Source organism: Carcharhinus amblyrhynchos, chromosome 3 (genome assembly GCF_965287045.1).
Source record: "Carcharhinus amblyrhynchos chromosome 3, sCarAmb.v2.hapA, whole genome shotgun sequence".
Classification (NCBI taxonomy): domain Eukaryota; kingdom Metazoa; phylum Chordata; class Chondrichthyes; order Carcharhiniformes; family Carcharhinidae; genus Carcharhinus; species Carcharhinus amblyrhynchos.
Window position 1 is genome coordinate 110674585 of NC_137326.1, and position 26954 is coordinate 110701538.

General features: G+C 40.1%; 1 protein-coding gene across 3 annotated transcripts in view; it reads left to right on the top strand.

The window, feature by feature from the left end:
• LOC145341012 (chloride channel protein 2-like) overlaps positions 1-23489 on the top strand; it is a 534390-nt gene extending 510901 nt beyond the window's left edge. For all 3 annotated transcript variants that reach the window (XM_080185697.1, XM_080185698.1, XM_080185699.1), the window contains 3 exons: positions 7999-8103; positions 14135-14221; positions 15970-23489. In XM_080185697.1, coding sequence (XP_080041823.1) covers positions 7999-8103; positions 14135-14221; positions 15970-16164 — 387 coding nt within the window. In that variant the 3' untranslated portion in view covers positions 16165-23489. The remainder of the gene's footprint in view (positions 1-7998; positions 8104-14134; positions 14222-15969) is intronic.
• Positions 23490-26954: the final 3465 nt, after the last annotated feature.

The following is a 26954-nucleotide window of genomic DNA, read 5'->3' on the forward strand; positions in this document are numbered from 1 at the left end:
AAATAAGAAAACGACACTGTAAAATTGTCTTCCACAGCATCTTCCACAGAGACAAACTCTACTGTAGAATGTTGATGGAGGGGGATTTAGCAATAGGAATGTCAAGGGAAAATGTTATCTCTTTATACATGAAGGAAGAAGACATTCAATGAATTATCTCAGAATAAGCAAATCTCCAGAATGATGAAATGTAAAACTGTGGAGAGAAAGGTGATTAACAGGCAGGAAATAGAGTTACAACATATGGATGTTCCTCAGTGGGGGAAAGTTGGAAGTGGGGTACCCCACTGTTTAGTTTTGGGTCCAATTCTATTATTGACAAAATGGATGATTTGTAAGAAGACCGACAATTCAAACGTTGCTAAAGAATGTAAAAGACTTCGTGAAGACATCTGTCAACAGAATGGCTATACAGGTAGAAGATATAATTAATGTGGATAAGTATAAGAGGAGAAACTATTTTTGAGGACAAAGTATTAATTCAGTGGAAGTGTGAAGGATGTAGATAACTGGTGAAATTTGGGAGCTTAATTACAGAAGGCAGGATTTTCAGACTCGCCATTGGCCAAAAGCAGGAACTTCCAGTCCTGCCAACGTCTACACCAATTTGTGTGGCTAGGGTGAGGTGGAGGGGTTCATCTTTGGTGAGTCTGGAAGATCCTGCTGACAGGAAGGGCTGGAAAATCCTGCCCATTCTTGCCTGAAAATATGACTATGAGTAACTAAAACATTTTTTTAAAAAAGCCAGAAACACTTTCCATTTTAAAAACAGGCATAGAATACAAGGAAGAATAAATCTGTGAATAAGGTAATGTTAGCTGCAGCATTGTGTTCAGTCTTTGTTACTGATTTATGGGAAGGTTATTAAAATCGCATAGAATTTAGAGTGTTGATTCACCAGGATGATGCCAAGGTGGGAACCTTGTATCCAGAGGTGCAGTGTAGGCTATAAATAGAGATTTTTAAAATTACGCAGAATTCTTTTTAGATTATTCTTTCATGGAATGTTGCCCATCTCTAATTGCCCTTGAAAAGGTGGTGATGAGCCACTGCACATCATCTTATGTAGGCACACTGCCAGTGCTGCTGAGAAAAGATTTCCAGGATTTTAACCCAGCGCTAGTGAAGGCATAGCAATTTAGTTCCAACTTAGGACGGTGTGTGCCCGTTCCCCTGTATCTGCTTCCCTAGTCCTTCTAAGGCAGAAGCACTGCAGCATTTCACCAAGGACACATCGACAGCACCTTCCACAGAGACAAGCTCTACTCTAGAATGTTGATGGAGGGGGATTTAGCAATGGGAATGTCAAGGGAAAATTGTAGAGGTGGGTTTCCCAGTGGCCGTGGGGTTGGGGGGAGTGGGGGGGTGTGCTTTGAACAGGAAACCCTGTGCATCGAGTGTGCATTGAACAGGATCAGAGGATCCCACCAGTGACCAACAGAGGATCACTTCCATCACAGCAGATCATTTCCATCACAGCGAAGCGCACTGCGGGTGATACAGAAAACCCACTCTATATTTACATGGCTAGTTCAGTTAAGTTTCCTGGGCAATGCTAGTCCCCATGCACCACCACCACCACCTCCCCCCCCCCCCCCCCCCCCCCCCAAAATGTTGATGGTGGGAGATTCAGCCATGGGAATATCAAGGGAAAATTGTAGAGCTGTGTAAAGGTTGAGTCTGTGGAAGGTGCTATCAAAGGAGCCTTGATGAAATGCTGCAGTGCATCTTGTAGATGGTGCACACTGCTGCCACTATGCGTTGATAGTGGAAGAAGTGAATGTGATGGATAGGGTGAAAAACAAGTGGGACTGCTTTGTCTTGGATGGTATCAAGCTTCTTGAGTGTTGTTGGGGCTGTACTCATCCAGGCAAGTGACTCCTGACTTGTTGCTTGTGGATATGGGTTGGCTCTTGGTAGTCCAGAAGTGAGTTATTTACTGCAGAATTCCCAGCCTTTGCCCTGCTTTTGTAGAGGCAGTGGCTGGAATTTTCCAGCTGTTCTTGCTAGTGGGACCTTCTGGTCTGCAGATGGCGAAACCCCATGCTGGGTTTCCCAATGGCGGTGGTGGAGGTGGAGGGGTGCATTGAACAGGAAATCCTGTTGACAGCAGCAGGATCAGAAGATCCCACCAGCGACCAACAATGGATCACTTCAGTCACCGCAAAATATGCTGCAGGCAATACAGAAAATCCTGCTCAATATTTATATGGTTAGTTCAGTTAACTTTCTGGTCAATGTTAGCCCCCTAGAATGTTGATTGTGAGGGATTCAGCAATGGGAATGTCAAGGGAAAATTGTTAGATTCTCTCTTGCAGGACATGGTCATTGCCTGCCACTGTTGTGGCACAAGCGTTACTTGCCACTATCAACCCAAGCCTGAATGTAACCCAGATCTTGTGACATGCAGCAATGGACTAGTTCAATGGCTGAAGAGTCATGAATAGTATCGGACACTGTACAATCATTCGCGAACCTACACATTTCTGACCTTGTGATAGAGGGAAGGTCATTCTAAAGAGTGAATAGGGCAAGGCTATTTCTGCTGTTCGGAGTGATTATAAAATGAAGAGAGTAATTGGAAAGAATTTGTTTTATATAGCAGATTGTTGAAGCATAGATTGTTTTATCACAGGAAATGGTTGAGATGGAGAATGGAATTTTCTGGAAGATTCAGTGGCACAATGTAAGTGCTGAACTGCACTATTATTCACAGAAATTTGCCACTAAAAGATCATTATGTAATCACTATTCTTGATCATGCATGCCCCTTCCATGAGATATCTGCTGAAACTCCCTGCTTTATGTAGCCACCAGTCAGCTTGCACAAGTCTCCTGGATTTGCACCATTTATGTACTTTCACAGCCTGAACAAAATTGTGTGATGTTGGCATAACTGAGACTTTTTTCTTCACAATTCTTACAAAATCTTACTAAAATCCTCACAATAGTTATCCAAACTACATCCCAGATTTTTCAGGTCCTGTACCCCACTTCAGCTTGGTAGAGCTAAGTAATTAGAAAGACCTTCTCAATAAGTTTATCTCTGTTCAGTACAATAATGACAGACAAGGAGGAGTGGCTTGAACAGGGGACACAGTGTAATGTGGCATCTTGGCAGATGTCGCATTCCTGTATATTCCCTTTATTGGTGTCACAGCATTTGCATCTGGTTTACACGGGCTTTACGTTCTGGCATAGGCAAATAGTCAGCAATATCAGCTCGTAAACCAGGCTAAACTTTATGTGACTGGAACTCAAGTGGTCCCAGCTTGATGCATCTTTTTAAGAGAAAATTACCAAAATGGTTGAAGTGAAGCAAACTAAAGAGCTCTGAGGAGAGAATAGAACAGTGTAATTAGTTTGGCTTCTTCTAGTCAAGCGTGCACAGAGATAATGGAACAAATGTCCTTCTTCTTTACTATAAACCTGTATGGTGACACAGTGGCACAATGGTTAGCACTGCTGCCTCAAAGCAGTTAGCATTGCTGCCTCACAGCACCAGGGACCTGAGTTTGATTCCCAGCTTGGGTCACTGTCTGTGCGGAGTATGTATGTTCTTCCCATGTCTGCATGGGTTTCCTCTAAATGCTTTAGAACATAGAACACTACAGCACAAACAGGCCCTTCGGTCCACGAGTTGCGCCGATCACATCAACACCTACCAATCTATAGACCTATCTATAACCCCCAATCCCATTAAATTCCATATACTCATCGACCCCAGCGAGTTCGCCTCCACCACCACTGACGGCAGCCAATTCCATTCACTCACCACCCTCTGAGTGCTTTGGTTTCATAGAATCCCTACAGTACTAAAGAAGGCCATTTGGCCCATCGAGTCTGTACCAACCGCATCCCAGCCAGGTCCTGTCCCCGTAACCCCACACATTCACCCTGCTAATTCCCCTGACACTTTGATCAATTTAACATGGCCAATCAACCTAACCCGCAAATCTTTGGACTGTGGGAGTCCAAAAGAAGTGCTGGTTGGGTGCATTGGCCATGCTAAATTTTCCCTCAATGTTTTTGAACAGGTGCTGGTGTGTGGCGACTAGGAGATTTTCACAGTAACTTCACTACAGTGTTAATGTAAGCCTCCTTGTGACACTAATAAATAAACTTAAAACTTGGTTCTCACATTTTTTAAAGAAAAGAATGATAACTAACTTTTGAGAAGAGGTGCAAAATTTCAAGTTGTTGAAAGTACATTTGGCTATAATGGGAGCTGGGATAATAGGATGACCTTGATGAACTCAATGACATTCTCTTGTTCTTTTTTTTATGTCATGTCGCATTCATATTTGATTTCATTACACTGAAAGTGAAATTTCCTGAGGAGCTATTTACTTCCAGTTGAAGTGCAATTGTCCAAGGGGATATTTTAAATGGTACCAAACTCACAATTAGAGCATTGTGAATGCTTCATCATTGAATACACTTGAGGCTGAGAGAGACAGATTATTTGCCACTCTGTAGATTAAGGGATGTAAAGAGTGGGCGGGAAAATTTAGTTAAGGCAAGAGATCAACTATGATTATATTGAATGCCACACAGTCTGGACGAGTTTAGATTAAGAATAAGGAAGTCTTGCTGCAATTATACAGGACTTTAGTGAAACCACATGTAGAATATCGCATAGTTTGGTATTTATATTTCAGGAAGGAAATACTTGCATTGGAGCTGTCACAGCAAAGGTTCATTAAACTGACTTCTGGAATAGAGGCTGAGTAAATTGGGCCCATATTCTCTAGAATTTAGAAGAATGAGAGACAAATTCATTGATATGTACCAGATTCTGTTGGATTTTAACCTGGTGTTGTGAGACTTCTTCCAGTATTTTCTTGATTACTGAGCATTTGCTTGTATTAATTTTGGTGAGTCTCTGTCCCTGATTCGATACTAGTTTCCTTCAGGTTTTCAGTATGCTGACATCATCCTGTACTGTAAAGGGGCACGATAGGATAGATGCTGAGACTGCTTCTGCTGGTCAGGGAATCTAAAGCATAAGAGCACAGTTCCAGGATAAGGGGCCAAACATTTAAAGAAATTATTTCACCCAAAAGGTTTAGAATGCTCTGCTGCAGAGAGATGTGAATGAATCATCATTGAGCATGTTTAAGGATGGGATTGACAAATTTTGGTCTCAGGGAATCTAGGGATATGGGGAGAGGGCAAGAAAGTGAAGTTAAGATTGGGATTTTGGTCAGCGCAGATTCGATGAGCCAACGGCCTCCTTCTGCACTGTAGGGATTCTATAAATGTTTCCTAATTTCACTCGAGAAATGTCTAGCTTTCAATGCTAGGCTAAACCTCCTGGTCCTGGACTTCCCAACCAACAGAAATAGTTCCTCCTAATATTTTGTAAACTTCAAACACACTTATTATTCTAAATACATCCCTTGTTTGTGTAACGACTCCTTATAACTTAATCTTTGATGTCCAGGTATCTTTCTGGTAAGCCAACACTGCACTCCTTGTCAGCTCAATATAGACTTCTCAGGTGTGATGCCCAGAATTGCATAGAGTTACTGATAGAGATTTGTCACTCTTTAGTGCCAGTATTTTCTTCGACGTGGAGATGCCAGCGTTGGACTGGGGTAGGCACAGTAAGGAGTCTCACAACCATTATTTGCAAATGTGTCTTTATCTATGCCGTGTTTGTGAAATCTGCCTCTCCACTCACCTGATGAAGGAGCAGCGCTTCGAAAGCTCATGATTCCAAATAAATCTGTTGGATTTTAACCTGGTGTTGTGAGACTTCTTACAGTATTTTCTTGATTACTGAGTGTTTGCTTGTATTAATTTTGGTAAGTCTCTGTCCCTGATTCGATTTTAGTTTCCTTTGGGTCTTCAGTATGCTGACATCATCCAGTACTGTAAATACTGATACTGGGGTGGCACAGTGGTTAGCACTGCTGCCTCACAGTGTCAGGGACCCGGGTTCGATTCCTGGCTTGAGTCACTGCCTGTGTGGAATTTGTACATTCTTCCTGTGTCTGCGTGGGCTTCCTCCGGGTGCGCCTATTTCCTCCCACAGTGTGAAAGACATGCTGGTTAGGTTGACCCGAACAGGCCTAGAGTGTGGCGACTGGGGGAATTTCACAGTAACTTCATTGCAGTGTTAATGTAAGCCTTACTTGTGATTATTAAATAAATCTTAAATAATTATCTGACACATTCACCATTTCCTCATCTTCATTGACAATAACAATATTTTAATTTTCATGCAACCTACATTGCTGTTTTTGGAATACAATTATAGAGTAATTTTTATGGATTTTGATTTCTCTTGCAAGTTCTTTTTGTACCCCTTTTTTGTAGTTCTTATTATGTTTCATCACCTTTTTTCACATTTGTCAGGATCTGTGCTTTTGTTTTGTTTTGCAATTTAGTGTGCTTTTCTTTTCGTTTTATGTGATGTTACCTCTTTCAATTTTGTAATGGAGTCTGTAAGTGCTTGATTTTCACATGTGGAGCTGAATGGGTTTGAGGGAGTTGTAATCAGGAGCAATGTTTCGATGAGGATTTTTCAGTCTGTTCACGGATGCTGCAAATTCCAGGAAGAGGGCATTGCACTGGGTCAAACTCCCAATGATAGCAAGTTTATGCTCAAAAGCCCATGAAATTTCTGTCAGCGGCTGTCAGCATAGAGAACCACACACACTGTTCCGTTGCCACTGATAGCAAAATCTGGATAATTAAGACGAATTTGGCTGCAGCCCTGCTGAAATAGTCATTGTTACACAATACCAAGTGTGCACATTTTGCTTTTAGAAAGCTGAATTGATTTGATATTGCCAGAATAATTTTTGTAACTTTTCAAGCTTATCGAAAGCCCACAAAGACACATTTCCATCAACTCTGAAGCCTTTTCATTATTATTAAGTCAAAGGTACAAATTTCTTTCCCCCAAAGCCAATTCAATTCCATTAAGGAAATTAATTCTACCTCTGTTCAACTTTCTTAGAAGACTGTGCCTCTAGCTGAATTACTTCCTTCTGACGTGTCAAAAAGATAACACAGCGAGCGGGAAAAGTGTAATGGGACTACTACCATATTATTTATACAGCCCTGGAGTTAATGATCCTTCAGCTGCCAGATGGTGAAATAAAGTAGCTGAGGGTTCGTCAGTCTATCTTGTAATTATAACCCTGCTTCTCTAATGCAGAAGGTCCAAAATAGTTTGACAGATAGTGCAACAAGCATATTCTGAATCCTCTTATTGATACATCTGGGCTGATGTCCCAGCACATCTTGCAACACAGTGGGCACTTTTTTTCCTGCCCTGATGAACTATCATGCACCAGTACGACTTCCGTTGATGTCTGCATGACCAGCCCTGGTTAAATGTGTAGGTAATTTCTGAAAATATGGAAAAATTAATTCTGTGCAGAAAGATAGAAATTCTGTATGCCAGTATTCATTTAGGATGTACCAGTGGAAAATTATGTATTTCCCAATAGAGTATTGATTTTCCTACATTTTGAACGGCATGAAGTCCTATTCAGAGTTAAATAATATCCAGTATGATGTGGTTTGAAATCTCACAAACATTACAAGAAATGTGCTTTATAACTAAAAGGCAAGTGGTAAATAAACAACTATTTTAACTAACTTTATTTGCCACTCACCAGAATTTCCTTTATGAACGAATAGGTGATATTGGAGCAATTGGAGGAATCAAGATGGTAATTGGGATTTACAACTTGAATGACATAATCAGGGCAAGGCATCAGTGAAGTTTAGAGTGTGCGCTAAATTGATATTAAGTTAGTTAGTGTAAGATATTAGAAACTCTGTTGTCTAGCTCAGATCTCCAGTAAGAACAAATGGAATGCTAGACTAAATTAGTGTACTTGGAACTCTATACTACATAACAAAGTGCTACTACAACCAGGCAGTAAGTGGAATTCTATTTCAATTTGCTGCACTGAATTTAGTTGCGAAATCTGAACAAATGTAACAGCAACTTAATAATTAAAAATATTTCCCTAGATTGCCGAGTGGGAGGACAAACAGTTTGAACAGCAGGTGGATTTCAACAACTGCAAGATCGACCCAGCACCCTTCCAACTTGTAGAATGGACATCTCTACACAAGGCAAGAGAAACTAGATTCATTTTGTATTGCAAAAGCCTGATAGTGCAAGTTTTGTGTCTGTTGCAACAAAACAGAATATTAACTAAATAACTATCCTGTACTGAGAGTTTTAGCAGAATATTACCCCATGCATTTTCATTAAAAGTCGTTAGAATTTTAGTAAGATAGATTTGAAAATTAACTATGACATTTAACAATTGTCAATGAAGCATTGAGAGATTTGGTACTATTTTGTGTGAATATGCAGTTAATTAGAAACTGGATTTTTTTAAAACTTTAGAAATAACTCTTATACCACCTGGACGGTAATGTTGTTGGATGAATCATCTCCCTGGTGTAGACCCTATCTGATTTTTGATCCTTTGAAACTTTTACTTATACAGCACTTTACACCATCTCAAGATATCCCTAAATGCTTCATAGCCGATTAAGGACTTTTTCATTATTGTTACTGTTGTAATAAAGTCAAAGGATAGGCTCCACTAACTTCTTCAGCAGAAGTCAAAATGCAATTGAAAGAAATCTTCAAAATGGAGGTGCATCAGGGCTTTGACATTGGACAGATAATCTGCAATTTAACTTGGATAATTCAGGGACCAGGAAGAACAAAGAACAAGAAAAATACAGCACAGAAACAGGCCCTTTAGCCCTCCAAGCCTGCGCCAATCATGACGGCTGCCTAAATTAAAACCGTATGCACTTACGGAGTCTGTATCCTTCCAGTCCCATTCTATTCATGTAATTGTCTAGTTGCTCCTCAAGTGCCACAATCATACCTGCTCCCACCACCTCCCCTTTATAAAAAGGGTCTGTATCCAAAACATCAGCCTAAATCCTACAAACAGTAGCAATTACTGTCAGATTGCCACTCTGCTCTAATTTACTTGCCTCGCATTAGAGCTCCCCATTTCACATCTGGACTTCCATACTGGACTAGTCAGGGGAGTCCAGAAGGAAATTGGAGGGTCAGTTGTATAGTTGCCCAGAAAATGACTCTTAGAATCATAGAATCCCTTCAGTGCAGAAGGAGGCCATTTGGCTCATCAAGTCTACACCGACCACAATCCCACCCAGGCCCTACTCCCATAACTCCACATATTTACCCTGCTAATCCCCCTGACAGTAAGGTCAACTTAGTATGGCCAATCAACCTAACCCACACATCTTTGGACCGTGGAAGGAAACCAGAGCACAAGGAGAAATCCACGCAGATGTGGGGAGAATGTGCAAACTCCACTCAGACAGTGACCCAAGACCGGAATTGAACCTGGGACCCTGGTGCTGTGAGGCAGCAGTGCTAACCACTATGTCACTGTGCTGCCCTTCGAAGAAGGATTTTGAAGAAAAGTCATTCATATTGGACTCAAAAGGTTAACTCTGTTTTTGTCCCTCTACAATAGCTGCCAGGCTCGCTGAGTTTTCCAGCACCTTCTTTTCTTAATTCAGGTCTCCAGTATCCGCAGTATTTTGCTTTTATTATATAGCCATCCAGTCAACTGAGAAAACAGGCCCATTGGTTTCCTTTAGCCATGTCTAAAGGAGATTATCTAATGAATGTTTGCAATGTTATTTCATTGCCTGGTGAATGATGTACAAATGACTGCTGCAGTGCAAGTTCTTGGTAGTCAAGATTTTTCTGTTTATATTTTCACTGGCAAATAAAGCTGCAGCAAGTGTTAAAACATTTCCTTTATGAAAAATATAAAGGATTTTCCTGCAAAATTCTTCTGCAGAATCTGCTCATATACTTAAAATCCTATTGGAGTTAAATGCATTTTTTATGTCCCATGTGCACTATGCCATTGGCATTCTATAGAACATATGGGCATTGAAATTGCCACAGTAAAAAAAAGCGCTGCAGTTTCCCTGTGGTTTTCGACAAACACTGCTACAAGTAAAAGTAATTGCCTTAATGTGGATAATTGATAATGTAGGCAACATGGAGGTTGCTGTCTCATTGTTTTAATCTCTGATTTGTGAGTGTGAGTTGCAGCAGTAGGCACGTTATTCATCATGTTGCGCAATAACATTGCAAATAATGCTGTGTAGAACAACTGTCATAAATATTTAAGAAGAAGATAATAAAGTAACATGGGGTGCTTGTTTCCACAGAGGGTTGAGAGTACAATATAAATAGATTTAGAAATCGAATGATGCACTGTTTTCTTTACATCCGTATTCAACAGCACAGTTTTAATCATTTCGCCCCATCTTATCATGTACACAGAATGCACAATTGATTCTACTAAAACCACTACATTAAATTTCAGGTGACATTTTGTGAACGGCGACCAGTCAATTAAGTGAGCAGTAATGTCTTTGGAACTAGGCGTTAATGTTAAAATATTGATCTCAGAATTAGTAAAATAATATGGTAACATGTCACTGAGATGATTAGTCAGAGCACTGTGATTATTTCAATCCAATGAAGGGTTGTTAATAGTCCTTGATGTTTTATTATCTCAGAAATGCATCTTTGCTGTTGCACCTCATGTAACATTTCTTCCACTGTGTAGCCACTTCGCAGGATCCAAAATGATAAAGAAGCATTTTGTTTTTAGTTCAGGATTCATTGCTATTTACGTCTTCGTTTCATTCTGAAGCATATGACATTTCCGTTAGTTTTGTTTGAGGCGTTCCATCTGTCCGGTAACATCACAAGGGGAATCTGCATATTTGCAGGTGGTTCAAGCACAAAATCGGCAATTTTGAGAGTGTGGTAGTGCTAACTAGTCGCCCAGTTAATTGGTGAAATGATTCCTAAATAAATAATATCACCATTAAATCTGCAGCTCATGGCATCTGGATAAGAATATTTGATCAGAGAAGTCAATGTGAATCAACAATATACTGTTCCCTTCTATTCCCATTGTGGTGATGCTTCAAAATGTTCACGTCTCATTAGATTTATTAATACAAAGCTTGAGCTGAAGCAAAACAATATTAAATTTAGTCTTTGGAACTCCTACCAATTCTCCATTAAAATCAACATGTAGAATCATAGAGTCCGTACCGTGCAGATGGCAGCCGTCCTGCCCATTGAGTCTGCACCAACCACAATCGCACTCAGGCCCCATTCCTGTAAGCCCACATATTTACCCTGTTAATCCCCTGATCCTAGGGTCATTTTAGCATGGCCAATCAACCTAACCCGCACATCTTTGGACTGTAGGAGGAAACTGGGGACCCAGTGGAAACCTACACAGACACAGGGAGAATGTGAAAACTCCACACAGATGGTGACCTAAGGCCAGAGTTGGACCCGGCACCTGGCGCTGTGAGGCAGCAGAGCTAACCACTGTGCCACCGGGCTCCTCATATGCAGAGATATTCAACAGGCATAACTCAACTATTTTTCTTGCTGTTTTGCGCAGGGGTACGGGGAAGAAGCAGGAGAATGGCACTAAGTCATAATGCTCGTTTGGAGAACTGGTGCAGACACGATGAGCCAAATGGCTTCCTTCTGCACTGTAACAACTGTGTGATTCTGTGATTTAACAAGCAGCCACATTGGGAAAGCAGAGGCAAAAATGCTCCAGGGACAAGCTTTCTTTGATTCTGTTAACTGGAGATGAGAACCTGCCTTCCAGTATTATGATTATTCCCGATTTTCAAATACTCAAAGATTAGAAGAGCTTTGTTCAAGTGAACAGGATTCGGCCCAATTAAACTTTGCTGCTGGCAAAGTTGTTATGTTACCATCGATATTAAGCAGTAACAGTGATTCCGCTGTCTGGCTGTCATTATAATGGTGTGTAAGACCAGCAAATAGCTACTGTACTTCCATCTTGTTGTGTTCCCGGGCATAGGTCAGAGAGGTTACAGGAGCAGGCGTAGGCCAGCTGGCCCTCTGAGCCTTCTCTGCTATTCAGTACAATCATGGCTGATCTGATTGTAGCCTTAATTCCATTTTGCTGCTGAATTCTTCTCGCACCTTCTGTTTGTACTTAAGGGTGTTCTTTATTTCTTTGTAATCAGCGCAAGTTCCTTAAAGTGACAGTCAGCCCCGATATGTTTCAAATCTTTCAATGCTGGGTAACGCACTGAGGATGGGTGCCCTGAACTCCAGCGTAAATGTTAGGGGTGAGCCCACCCCCACTTAGACAGCTCCCCTGCTTTAATGTTTTGTGTGACAACCTCTAAGGAGTATGAGGTGGGAGTTTCGTCTACTTCCAGGATAAATCCCACCTCAAAGAACTACCAGCCAATTGGAAGTCAGACACTCTGCAAACCTGCATCACAAGCAAGAGAGGAGGAAACTGCCAGTACTACAAGTAAACCAAGGAGGTGGTATCACCATCACACTCCCCAAAGCTCCAACAAAACTCAACAAGCTCGACACCATCCAGGACAAAACAGCCCACTTGATCAACACCCCATACACCACCTTCAACATCCATTCCCTCCACCACTGGTGCACAGCAGCAGCAGTGTATACCACAAGATACTCTGCTGCAACTCACCAAGGTTCCTTCAACAGCACTTTCCAAATCCGCAACCTTTACTCACCTAGAATGACAAGGGCAGCAGAGACATGGGAACAGCACCACCTGGAAGTTCCCTTCCAAGCCACACACCGTGCTGACTTGGAACTATCTCGCCTTCCTTCAGTGGGGCAGCACCAGGGACCTGGGTTTGATTCCCGGTTTGGGTGGGTCACTGTCTTTGTGGAGTTTGCACATTCTTCCTGCGTCTGTGTGGGTTTTCTCCAGCTGCTCTGGTATTCTTCCACAGTCCGTAAGACGTATCATAAGAACATAAGAAATAGGAGCAGGAGTAGGCCAACTAGCCCTTCGAGCCTGCCCCGCCATTCAATAAGATCATGGCTGATCTGTCTTGGCTCAGCTCCACATTCCCGCCCTCTCCCCATAACCCTCAATCCCCTCTCTCATCAAAAACCCATCAACCTGCATCTTAAAAATATTTAGCGAGGTAGCCTCCACCACTTCAACGGGCAGACAATTCCAGAGATTCACCACCCTTTGAGTGAAGAAGTTCCTCCTCAACTCCGTTCTAAACCGCCCCCCCTTTATCTTGAGGCTGTGCCCCCTAGTTCTACTATCCTTTCTGAGCGGGAAGAGTCTCTCCACCTCTATCCTATCCATCCCATTCATCATCTTATACGTCTCAATGAGATCTCCCCTCATTCTTCTAAACTCTAACGAGTACAAGCCTAATTTATTCAGCGTCTCCTCATAGTTCAACCCCCTCAACTCCGGCATCAGCCTAGTAAACCTCCTCTGCACTCCCTCCAAGGCCAAAATATCCTTGCGTAAGTACGGCGCCCAAAACTGCACACAGTACTCCAGCTGCGGCCTCACCAATGCCCTATACAGCCGCAGCAAGACCTCCCTACTTTTATATTCAATCCCCCTCGCGATGGAGGCCAGCATCCCATTCGCCTTCCTGACCACCTGCTGCACCTGCAAGCTGGGTTTTTGCGACTCATGCACAAGGACCCCGAGGTCCCTCTGCACCGTCGCCTGCTGCAGTTTTTCTCCACGTAAGTAATAATCCTTCCTGCCATTATTCCTACCAAAATGGACCACCTCGCACTTGCCAACATTAAATTCCATTTGCCATTTCCTGGCCCATTCGCCCAGCCTATCTAGATCCTTCTGTAGACTCTCCCCACCCTCCGCACAATTTGCCTTTCCACCAATTTTGGTGTCATCAGCAAATTTCGACACCCTACACTCGGTTCCCTCCTCCAGATCATCTATATAAATGGTAAATAGCTGAGGCCCCAGCACCAAACCCTAGCTGCATTGGCCAAGCTAAATTCTCCCACAGTGTACCAGAACAGGCACTGGAGTGTGGCGACTCGGGGATTTTCACAATAACTTCATTGCAGTATTGGTTACTTGTGACTGATAAATAAATAAACTTTAACTTTTTATCAACATTATGCTTTAAAGGGTGCAAAACTGCTATTGAGATGAATAAAGAGTTTATTTTTTAAGCTGGATAAATGAATCACTATGATTAGTTGGCTGATTGTAATTGAACAAAGATTCTTGTCTCTTTTCAGACTCACACCATGTTCTCCCTCTTGGGACTTAACCATGCTTACGTCACCAGCATTGGAAAGCTAATAGGAGTGGTAGCTCTTAAAGAGGTAAGACATTCTGCATTTTATTGGCAGTATGAAGTTCAGTGACCAAGTAAAGAGTGCGGCAGGATTCCTGTTTAAACCCGATTCAAACTCAGAGAATGTAAGATGCAGAATTGAACTCTTGATTCCCCACATTTCATGATCTCAGCTGCTCTGTTCCGAGAGATGTAGAATGGAGGACAGAAACAGGAAGTCCAGCAAGCAAAACCAAAAATATGAGTCAACCAAACACAATCATCTGAGATTCTTATGGAGATGAGCCCATCTTCAAAATGGACTTTACTTCAACCTTCCTTGGTCACGTTAGCAAGCAAAAAAATGAATGAATTAGTCTATAGATCTAACTCAGAGACTGACACTCCATGGTGATAACTCTCTCCTGCCGTCACCAGGGAGGGATAGGGAAAGAAAGCAATGGCCTGAGTTTTTGTTCCCAAGGCAGGAGCACAGAGCGGGAACATTTTCCAGTTGTCTTATTTACTCGTTCATGGGAAGTGGACATTGCTGGCAAGGCCAGAATTCATTGCCCCTCCCTAATTGACTTTAAAAGCAGTTAAGGGTGAATTACATTGCTGTGGATCTGGAGTCACATGTAGGTAGACAAGGTAAGGATGCAAAATACCTTCCCTAAAGTACATTAGTGAACCAGCTGTATTTTGTAATGTGCACTGGGAAATTGGGGGCACTCTAGCTTTCTAGCATGGAAAAACTGTCTACTTCTCCTACTGGCGAGACTCATACTGAGCCTCTTTTTTTCCAAGTGCCATAAGATAGCATATGGGAGCTTACCCAAAAAATGGGTGTTATTCTCTCCCATTTTCACTCTCCATTTGGCACTTACAATTTTTTTGGTAAGATTGCCCCCTACACCTTTAAACTGAGAGGGGTCAATATTTTAACACATCACCATTACATTTTCAAATGTCATTTGATTGACTCACCTTGAATACATGCATGGAAAAGTTTAATGTTACTAATGCATCATTAATAGGGACAGGTGCTAAGTTAAATTTTTAATGTTAAGTGACTAAAATCAACCGTTTCAGGTTTCTTTGAGAATATTAAATTAGGTTCAGTTTATATATTATCAGAAAAAGAAAAATAATTATATCTGATTATTCAGTCCACCAAAGTTACCTGCCAATATTAGGTGCCAAGCAAGCTGACTTTATTGCAATTAGCCCCTGGCTTTTCAGCATTGCTTTCTCAAAGATCCAAATTTTTAAACTCCTCTCCCAATCCTCATCAGACAAAAAGAAAGAGAATCTCTAATCTCCAGTTCAAATCCCAAGGTTGGCAACGAAATATCCATGAAGAAGAGTCCAAATATGTTTTGTTATTGTTTGACAGGTCTTTTTTTAACTTGCAATCTAATAAATGACAGTTTTTTGTGATGTAAAGTTGATTGTAGAACGTCCCTGAAGATTTAAGAATGAGGATTTTCAATACAGTAAACTGATTTTTGGTATTGTTTTTGCATCTGAAGTCTAAAACGCCTCTACTTGCACTTTAGGCATTGCGTACGAAAATTTATATTTAAAAAAAATGTACTAACCACCAGATCATTTAATGCATGTAGTAATGCTGAAGATTATTTCTGATGCTAATAAAATGGGCATAAGATGTACTTTTCCAAATGCATTCTCCTGGCATGGAACCTGTCACCATTGGGAGCGTAACCCTGGCTTGTAGAGTAGCTGACTGTTTTGCAAGAAAACGTTCAATTCTCCCTTTGCTTCAATTTATTTCAGCTGAGAAAAGCCATCGAAGGGTCAGTCACATCGAAAGGGGTGAAGATGCGGCCACCGTTGGCTAGTTTCAGGGAAAGTGGCAACAGTAGCAGTGAGTCAGACACTACAGAGATACACAAGCTGTGGGACAGAAGAGAGAGCCTTACACTTCCCCGGGAATCCAGTCCATCAGACACAGATGACAAATCACACTGAACAAAGCCTTGCAGGGAACAAATTGCCTCAGTATAACTGCACTATTCACATTTAATGCACTTGATTTTGGATGAGGAAATGAAATCTTTCTTTCAGCTGTTGTCAGAAGTGTTGGGAATTTTATGATACACTTCTAAAAGAGTAATTTCAAGTTGATGAACCTTTAAAGCACTGATTGTACATTTTGTTGACAGGCTTCTGGAGTCTTTTTTTTCTGGTCAGCGCACGTTGGCAAATATCCTTTTGTTTGAACTCGTATGAAATCTAATTTTAGAATTGATAAGTTAAAGCCTGAAAATAATTGTGCTGAGTTTTTGAGTTTGAGAATGCAGTAGTTGACACAATGATTTCACTTCCAGAAGGAATTAATATGTAGGCTTACTTATCAGCTATTATTGTCCTAAAGATATCAAAACTTGCTTTGTGCCACACTGTTTATGAAGCCAGCTTGTATAATGTAGTGGGGGGGAATGGCAGAAGCACTCAGAAATTTACTTTGAAATTAGAGTGAAATGTGGGAATATACTGTGTTGCTGAAATGATGTACCGGGCCAATTCTTGTGCTGTGCTGTTTGTCCCAAACATTCCAGTGTGCCAGTGAAATGGGCCCAAAGGATGAGTTGTATTATCAGGCAGTTTTTATTTTTGCGTAGAAACTGCCCACCAGCCCACAATATTATTTTAATACACTCAGCTCATTTGCAAGAGTGTGTTCTTGCCATACTTATGTAACGTACAGCTCCCTCTGTCTAATAACGTAATGAAGACCATTATTTTTCAGGAGTTTTATATATACAGTCTTCTTTGCCTATCCATTACTAAATCCTAATAACGAAAGTCAATCTGGATGCTGTTTGTACAGCAGCTCCTACCCATGCAGAAACATCCCCATTGTAACTTCTGTTCTGAATTAGAGTGCACATTTCAAGGAACACAGTTCCACAGTGATTGCAGCAGGTCTGTTTCAATGTTAATACCTCATAACGCGTTGTGTATCCAGGGGAGGAGTCATTGGCTCTTGGATCTAGCTATCATATCTAAAGCCCTAACAAGTAAAACATTAAAAGAATTCATGCAATTTCTAAATAACAGGCATGAATGGCAAACGTATGTTGGAGTACTGTTGTTGGTTTGGTGATGGGTGCATTCACAGCCAAGTATATATCTAGTATGAGAGCCAGTATTGGTAAAGGACCAGTTTTAATGTGCTGTATTGTGTCTTTTCTGCAATGCAGTATTTCTTGTGCAGAAATACGTTTACATGCATTGTTCAGCATTTTTCATATCTTTACATTTTAGTGCCTTTGGAATAATTAAGTACAACATCCAAAAAACCTGAAATTTAAACATTTTGCAAGGTTAGCATGAATATGCTATTATTCAAAGGCCATTTTCATTACTCACTCCCTTTCAGCCTCATTGGATTTATTTCACCCATCTCAGTTGATAACCACTCATGATATATACATAAACCGTATACCATACTTAGTACTTAATATAATTACAATCAACTCAAGTCCAGCTTCTGATCAAAATGATAAATTACATGTGAGATCCTGCTGTAGATGAACAATTTTAGATTTGAATGTTAGTCCAGTGTCATTTATTTTCAATACTTTTTTTTCAGTTGGCCTTCTCCCAACACCTGCTCAGAGCAAAAAAACGAGGCCCATTCCCATAAGCAGATCAAATCTCCAAGAAATAGAAACCTTTTGCTTACTGTGACAATTGCCCCTAATTATATACCAGTGGTTGGATCTGCCTGAGGTAATAGACGTTGTACTATCACACCATTGGTTCAGACTTTGTAGTAGTATTGAAGGCAAAACGTTTCAGCGTTCATCATCATTACTCATCTGATACTGACAACTTCTGCAGTCTGCTCATGTGGACATTGAGAAGTTGCTGTCAGTCATTCCAGTGCATGCTGTTGAAGTTCCTCAAGACTGTAATCGAATAGAAATCGCTGAACTACAAAATTTTACTCTTTTAACCTATCGGTCGAATTCCATTGAAAAAGTTACACCTTGTCAAAAGTGGTGCTGCTGGATTTTTAATAGTGTACAAAGCTATAATTATGGCTTAATAGCTTTGCTATACCTGAAAAGATTTATTTTATACTTGTTCAATGTCAAATTTCTCGATCGTGATAAAAATTCAGTTTCTTAATTTTATTTTTAAGCTGGATCATGATACTTTAGCTTTGACCTCAATCTCATATGTTTGTCACGATCATTTATTTCCCTATCTGAAAAATCATCAAAAGTGAAAGATTTATCGCACTTTACTTCCTGCTTTCCTGTCTGTGGATACTTTAATGTGATTGGCTTCTCACCCTGCTTGATGTCGGCATTGTCATTGGATGCCTAGTGATCCCTTTGACTTGGTGCCAGATTCACCTAACATTAAAAAAGAGAAAATCCACACCACAAAGATTGTTAGGGTTTTATGAGCAGTTTTCTTTGGGTTCAGCACTATTCTTTGACACAATGGCCACAAAATCTGGGCCATTCTGTTCAAGTGAAATCTAAACAGGAGATTTATTTACAAGTAAAATAATGCGCAGAAGCAGTAAGATAACTGATGAAGTTGATAGTACAAACAAAAAAGATAAAATCAGTCCATGTGGGATCAAAACTGGTATTAGACTAGTAAATAATCTGCTGTTTTTTGACTGAAACAGACTTTTAGCAGCTTTTGGATGCAATGTCTGCATGGATGAGACAATTCCAAGGTCAACAGCGGAGTTCAGCTTCACAAATGAAGTTGAGCAACCAGTGCCTTTATTCCAAAAAACAAACATCTTTTCTTGTCAAAGGTTGAGATGTTGAGACCTCAGCGTAAATTCAATGAGGGAAGTCTTCCAGCACAGAGATTCACAGGGTGGAAGTATGAGCAACAGAATTGTTAAGTGGCCTATCTCAGCCCACACTCCTCTCTGATGAGATTTTACACTGAAAGGAAGTCCAACTAAATTTTTGACCATCTTCCTCCCAATATCTTTTCTCACGGATTAGCTGCTAAAGATGAATTTGTCTAGTTCCCCAATTTGCGCAGACACCTACTTTAATGTTTCAAAAATACATCATCTAGTCACCAAGAAAGTTTTGATTGAATTTGTTATTTTAATACAGCCCAAGAAAGCAACAAAATAGCTGGAAGACTGTTAGTGGAAGTGCGGATGATTAGTTTTGTGATTTTAAAAAACCATTAGCATTAAGACAAAGGAGTTCTAAGATATGCATGACGTGCATTTATCCAGTCTATACAATGAAAAAATATCACATAGAAAGCACATCATCTTGTCATAGAATATATTGCTGCCTTTTTTCCCAAATTGCAATAATTATTGAACTAAACTTTGTTTGGATAGGGATTGCAGAACAGAAAAGTTAAGCCCGAACTTAGAGATTAGTATAACAAAATGTCTTCTGTGCGTTCCAGTGGTTAAATGGGGGTGTTAAAGATGGCTTCTTGCCATTGATGGGTTTTACCAAATTGCTGTGTGAAGAAGCATTAACTTTCAGTGGGTGTCCTTAGCACATTTTAAAAGGGACTCTTCATGAATTTAATGAGTGAGCTAATAACCACAGCAATCAGTATGTTAGTTCTGCAGCAGCTTATCATTTATTACAGATATTCACCTGAGGAGACTATAGAGCTCCACTGTAAGTACTGAATATTTGTGTAGTTTCATAGTCAATGTTGCAAAAAAAAATACAGATTGCATTAGCAACCCATCTAAACTAGTTGGGTTGCTAATTCAATCTGTATCTTTTTTTGGGTGCAATCTTACCCACCGTTCACACCAAACTCCTGCTGCAGCCAAATTGGAGAATTTGGAGGCCAGCCGGTATGAAAATCCTGCTGGTGTGAACAGTGGTAAAATTCCGGCCTACCTTTCTATAACAGACAAGGTACATCATATTGCTGTTTCTCATATCCAAAACATTTGTGGTAACTTTTTTGGAGAAAATTTTTCCAAATTTGATTGAGGATATCCTCTATTTTTCTACCTCTTGCTATTCTATTTATAACATCATTACATTAATTAGCATTTGTTCTGAAATAGTCTGCTCTTACAAATGAACAACCTAAGCTTATAATTAATACATACATTCATATTTTTATGAAGAGATTCTATACATGTTTCTCAATTATGCAATTCAGAAATGAGAGACACTTACTGCTGTTGATTAAAAACGCACCTTATATTTTTACAAAATGCACAATGTATGGACCAATTACGATATTATGGATCACAAATAAGTTTGTGTTTTTCCTGTCTCTGCTCCTCTTTACGTCTTTGTGTCTTTTTTTACTCTTGGCTAGTCTTGATACCCCCTCTGTGCCTACAGCCTCTTAATTCCATTTCGATTCATTCTGTCCACAATACAAGTCTGACTAAAAGCTATTTAAACGTTTAGATTTGTATTGGCCCTTTTTCCAGAATGAAGATTTTCTTAGCTTAAGTGTCTGTGATAAGATTATTGCCGCAAGAAAATGATTTGTCAGAGATAATCTTGAAATAATTTAGACCTACAATTGATATTTAAGAAGTGATAGTAGGGATCCTTTGAATTTGAGTAAAATTATAAAAAAGAATCTGGTTTTAAAGACATGAAGAAAACAAATTACCCATTCACGTTAACATATTTGCACAAATTTCCATATTAGGTCAATTAAATACAAAGTAGTTACCTAACGATCAAATAAATGGCATGCAGTGCTAAAATGTTACATGTGATTAATTAGAAATTTTATTTAAATTGAAAGAAAATAATGGTAGGTCATTAAAAACTACCAAATGAAATATAGAGACATACCATGAATACATTGACCAAGGACATCTGGTTTAATACATTGTACATCATTTATATCTTTTCTTCTTATTATTAATTCAGTGCCAGTAATGTGCCCTGACACTTTTTGATATTCTGCTGCCTTTTCCTTAGCTATTACCTTGTGTTCAATAATTATCTGCACAAAGCTAACCAATTATAGACTGCAGTGCTGTATATTTTGTGTTTCTCCCTGTTATGCAGCGAGTTATTACCTTTTGCTGCCTTTTGCCTGGATTCTCATCTTATATATCAATGTCATTAGAAAGAAGCCCGCAAACAGAATCCTCATGCATTTGACTTATCCGTGATTCCTCTCTAATGATTAGTCTTTCATTGGATATTCGCCAAATCCATTTGACTGCTAAAAACAGTTTGAGTGCTCAGATTAAATTAGCAGATAACTATCATTCCACAGGAGAAACTAAACCTAACTCATATGGGATTTTTTGGGCTTTGGTTCATTTTTCTTCTTCTTTCTGTAAAATAAGAAACAATGCCAATGTTCCAGCTTCATTGCATTCTTATTCACAATTCATTTGCATCTACATCGTTCAGCCGCTGACAGCTAACTACTGTCCCATTACAGCAGTGAGCCAATGTTGGGTAATTAGGTAGGTTTACAAGTCATGATTAATAGCCTGAAGTGAGTTTCCTATCTGTTGCATTGCTCGCATCATATTAATTGGCAGTTTGCTGGTACAGATCTGCTCTTCCAATGCTTAGAGTTTGCACATGGAAACAGACACTGTAAACACAATAGGCCAATTTGATCCCTGGAAACCTTGGCCCTGCTTCTGGTTTGACTTTGCTGATGTTTTTATTACCTATTAGGCTTTGCACTGTGTAGGATGTCAATAGCATATATTTCTAAACTGAATTGTTTCCCACTTCTCTTAAATTGTATAAATGTGCATTCTGGAATTAAAACTTGAATTTGTTTTGACCACTGGCTCTAGAGAGCCCATCTGTCAAGATACCTTTCATAATTCTGCTGCTCGTATTGTTGACTTCAAATCAGGTCATTAACAGTTGCTCATTTCTCAAGATTCATCCTCTTGCTTTGAGTTGCACTGTGCAATTGCAGACTCTTCTGCAGCAATCATTTCATTTAGACCTTTCTCAAAAGTATTATTGATTGCAAAGGAAAACAGTTAAGCTTTTTGAGAGTGGTGCTAAAAGTAAGGCTGGAGTTTAAAAGATTCCTTGGATGGTCTTTTAGCCTGATATGTTTCTGACTGTACCACCTGTAGAAGCAATTGCCTTATGATTTTTTTTGATGATCTCAAAATACAAAATTCTACTTCTACAGTGTCATTCATTTTTGTTTATTTCTTGTTGAATTTCATTTCTCAGTTCTGTTTATATACGTTCTTTCCATAATGAACTGGGAGTCATTATAACATAGATACATGGTTGTATTTTCTGCACCTGTCTTTAAGAATTTCTCCTTGCTCTATCCATTGTGTAATTTCAATTCAGAGCAGATGAGCATTGTAATAAACAGAATATAAGATTTACAAAGGAGACCTAACTTATCCACAAAAGTTTGCAGTTTTGTAAACACTGCCACGTTTGCAAAATATAGGTAAATATTGGATGGGTATTGAGTATTGCAAATATCCTAGACCTTGTGTAATCTCTCTTTGAACCAGTGGCTTTGTTCAAGAAAGCAATTCCAAGCTTGGATTTAAGAAATTTCTAATAAATACTGTGATGAGTTTTGCAGCCTGTCGGGTTTGTGCAAGAATTCAGAATCAAATGTTATGTATTATTTGACCATTTCCTAATGCCATCCCATGGGTTGGTGTAAAAGAATCGGTGCAGTAGCATACATAGAAAAGTTTCTGTACGTAGTTCTTTGTGACCATGGAGCAAAAATGTGATTCTGAAATGAAGACAACCTTTTTTTTAGAAGAAAAGTATTTGAAGTATTTTTAATGAAATCATAACACTAAAATAATGACTTCTCAACAGCTGTAATAATTTGGCTAAAATATAACAATTGGATCATGTTTTAATGTTGCTGTAATTTAATTTGTACATATCTTTTCTACATAATATGGATCAGTGCTCTAAAATGGATGCTATGTTTATTCCAGTCATGTGCAGCTTTTCTCAGTTGTACATTTACATGGGTACTCCATGCAGATAATATTAGCCTCAGAATCACTACTTGTGCAATAATTATTTTGTATGGCAAATTTTGCCTAACAGTTTGATGTATGGAATTAATTCAATTAACTTCACTTTTTGTATCAAGGATTGTTGTTGGTTTAAATGCCAGTTGTAATTGATCAAATTTCAGTCTTTAATATTTTTTATGTTATCAATGTTTTTGATTTATTTTTTCTGATCTGTTCCAGAATTCTCAGTAAAATGATTTCTGTATATTAGTGAGCTCAGAGTTTAACAAATGTCAGTGTTATTTAAAAATTATTTGTTTATCCTGAAAGTACAAGAAATAATAAATTTTAACCAATATGTGTGGCTTTTGCAAATTTCTTTATTGAGATAATTGTATCTCCTTGGTCATGGTCAATTAATATTGTATTAACAGTGTAAGATTGAAGAGTTTTGTTGGTACAGTGCTTCAAAGTGAAATTCCTCTGTGCAATGCATCATTAGCTTTACATAATTAGTGACACTTTGAAAGTGATAACATATATTAAAATATTTAGTCCAAATTGTGACAGTTTGTACTACACTTTGATGCTCAAACAACTACTACTGTAGCATACATTGAAGCTCACACACTGCTACCTTGGTTTTATATTTAGTGCAAAAAAAAGAGGCAAAGTGTGATTCATGCCAATAGGGGAAATAGATGGAGTCTATTCCCATCTGGATGTTGTGTGCTGACAGTGAGGGGTGCTATCGTGCATGCGCCTTAATCTCTCAGTGTATTGTGTTCAAGTGTTCACAGAACATTTTACTCTTCAATTCTGTTCACCCAAAGGACATGCTAGTGTTTGATGACAGCTTGCCTCCTTGTCTGCCGTACTTCTTCAGCAGAACCATTGATGTTGCCTGCGAGCGTAACTTTCACAGCAACAGATCAGGCTGAGATTCTGCAGTCAGCAGCTGGAACCTCAAGGTTAAGAGCTGTTAAAGCTCATCCTAAAAAGGCGTATGAAATCTCCTCAATAGAATCTCAGGAGCCTACCACTTTCCAATTGGGAGCCAATGGGAAGCACCTTGTAAAAGCCCATGATGGGCAAATAAGCGCACAAGGAGCATTATAAGGGTGATTAGTCATTTTCTCAATGCTATTTTGATACATTAGGGCGATTTTACAAAAGACATTCTAAGTGCTGAAAATGCATGAAAACGGGAGAGAATCGCACCCATTTCTTGGGATAACTTCCACATGCAATTGTATGCGCTTAGTGCAAAAAAAGAGGCAAATTGTGATTCACGCCAATAGGAAAAGTGTATGGAGTCTATTCTGACAGCGAGGGGCACTATCGCACATGTGCCTTGATCTCTCAGTGTATTGTGTACACAGAACACAGATGTGTCACTCCCCCCAACCCCTCCAGCGGACATTGCAACTCCCTCCCCAGTTGCTGGCCTACCCAGCCAATTGCTGCCCCGAAACCTCTCCCGACCAATCACACCTGATACCCCCTCCCTCATCGCCCTGGTCAATATTTGCTCCAGTCAATCCCTGATGCTGAGTACCCCCCACCGCCATCATGGACCCACCCCCCTTTTTGATCCCACTCGTTCACATTAGGCCCCATCCCTTGGCATTCACTGCCAGGTGGGCATTGCCAAACAGGCACTTCTCCACCTTTCCCCCAATCACCCAGGAAGCATCAATGACCTCCAATCCCACCAGCAAGGCCATCATGACAGGTCCCTATTGCTGGCTCCATACGTGATCCTCGTCAGTGAGGATCTCCACCAGCTAAGCCATTAGAACAAGTGAGCCTGCGTGATTCTGTCCCTGGGCTCACTAATAATATTTGAATAAGAATATAAATATCAAAAGCAACCTTGTGTCAGTTTAACAGGACAGGTAAGAGCGTGAGATACGAGAAACTGATTTTTCGGCTCTTGTAATCTTACTGGCTTGCCACTCCAATCGACCAGTGTGATGAGCCGGTAAGATCATCCCCTGGATTTGATTTGGTATTTGGCTTTGAGATGAAGTGAGGGTAAAACTCAATCAGCATGGAGTAAAGGAAAGCAACCAGATTGTTTTTCAGCTAAAGATTAAGAGCCTGACTGGAAAATGGGGGGATTGCTGATTTATTGGAACATTTCCCAATGATCTTGGGTAGGATTTTTGCCCTGATGTAGGAACAAGACTGAGGTGTGCGAGCGCGTAATTCTGCACCGCTGGCCAGCTTGTGCCAATTTATTGACATAATCCCTGTCCTGAGTAATTCTGCTGGGAGAGGTTTATGGCAGAATGAGTGGGTGAAAGCAGCAGCTAGTCAGCTACGTTAATTTAACTGCCAATTATCAAACAGTCAAGTTTCCAGTAATCACTGGAGGAAAGACAGTAATCACCAGAGCAGTTATCAACCAAGTTCTGAGACCAGGGGAAGCAATTTTGTTTTTGGATTCGGACTCCAATGTCAAGGCCAAATATGTATCCCAGCCCGCACTCTGTTCTCAGCAGTTATTTTGCCCAAACTGGCCAATTAATGGCAAGAGGTTACATTTAATATCCAAATAAGAATGATCCTCCAAGATGGAGGACAAATAGGAGGCCCTCCATGGAAGGAGATGTAGCCTTTTGGTGGCGTTAAGTATGAGAGGGGATAACTCCATCTTGAGGTGCCTTCTCAACAACTGCAAAAAAATCTCAAAAATGGCCACAATGCAAGCCACCATTGTGGATGGAAAAACAGCCCCAACTGCTTATCATGGCTAATGGATGCTGATAGGGTATTATCAGCAGGATAGGACTCCAATCACACCTATATGTCAATAAATAAAAAGGCAACATGAAATGGGAATGTGTTTAGACACCAGAAGGACCGTCTAGCAATAAAAATACTGCAATGCAAAAACTACGTTGGTACTTAAATTTGTTTCTCACTCTCAACTGGTTTAGAAATAATTAAATTCTGTGAGACAGGGATATTGGCAGGAGGGAAATGGCCTGCAAATGTTATGAAAAAGAATGCTAACCAACTGCAGGAGAAGAAAAGATTTCCAGTCACTTTATTTGGAGTAGCTTCTAATTCATGCTGTAGCTTTTCTGTCTGTATATGCTCCAATAATTCACACCCACACAAGTTAAGGTCTTCAAATTAAATTTCATTTAATTATATCATCAACTTGCTCAATCATCACAGCGGAAATGGTTGACTGGCTCAAAGAGGAGAGTATACTAGCCAGGAATATAACATTGGGCTGTAAGAGTTTTTATGATTGTATAAAAAGGAGGAGAGTAGCTAAAGTATATGTTGATTCTTTAGACATAGAGAGACAGGAGAAATTATCATGGGGAATAAAGCAATGGCAGAGATGTTGCTTAAATAGTTTTGGGAGAATTTTCCAGTCCAAACCTGCTACAGGAATTGTAGTGGGCAGGGGCGGGTTGGACTATGCAAAGGTCTGTTGACTTCGGCAGGATTTTCCAGTTTTGGGGTGAGCACAGCCAGACAATTCCACCTTTGGGCCCTATTTTACCATTTTGATAAGTGCTGGGCGGACTTGAAACTGGGCATATTTCAGATCCGACTTTTAGATCTGTTCTCAGGTGTCTCATATGCACTGTACCTGAAAAAGCAGCAGCAATTTTGAATTGCGCTGCAGAAGCCTGTGGGCAGGGCTTAACATGTCTGAAATACTGCAGCTCTGATTGGAGATTTCAACTACGCATGCGCAGTAAAAAAAATAGAAAAACGCTCCCCTATCACATCACTCCCAGGCGGGATAATGCTTCCCCCTTTGTCTGTGGGGGCCCCCACAGACTGCCCCATCCCC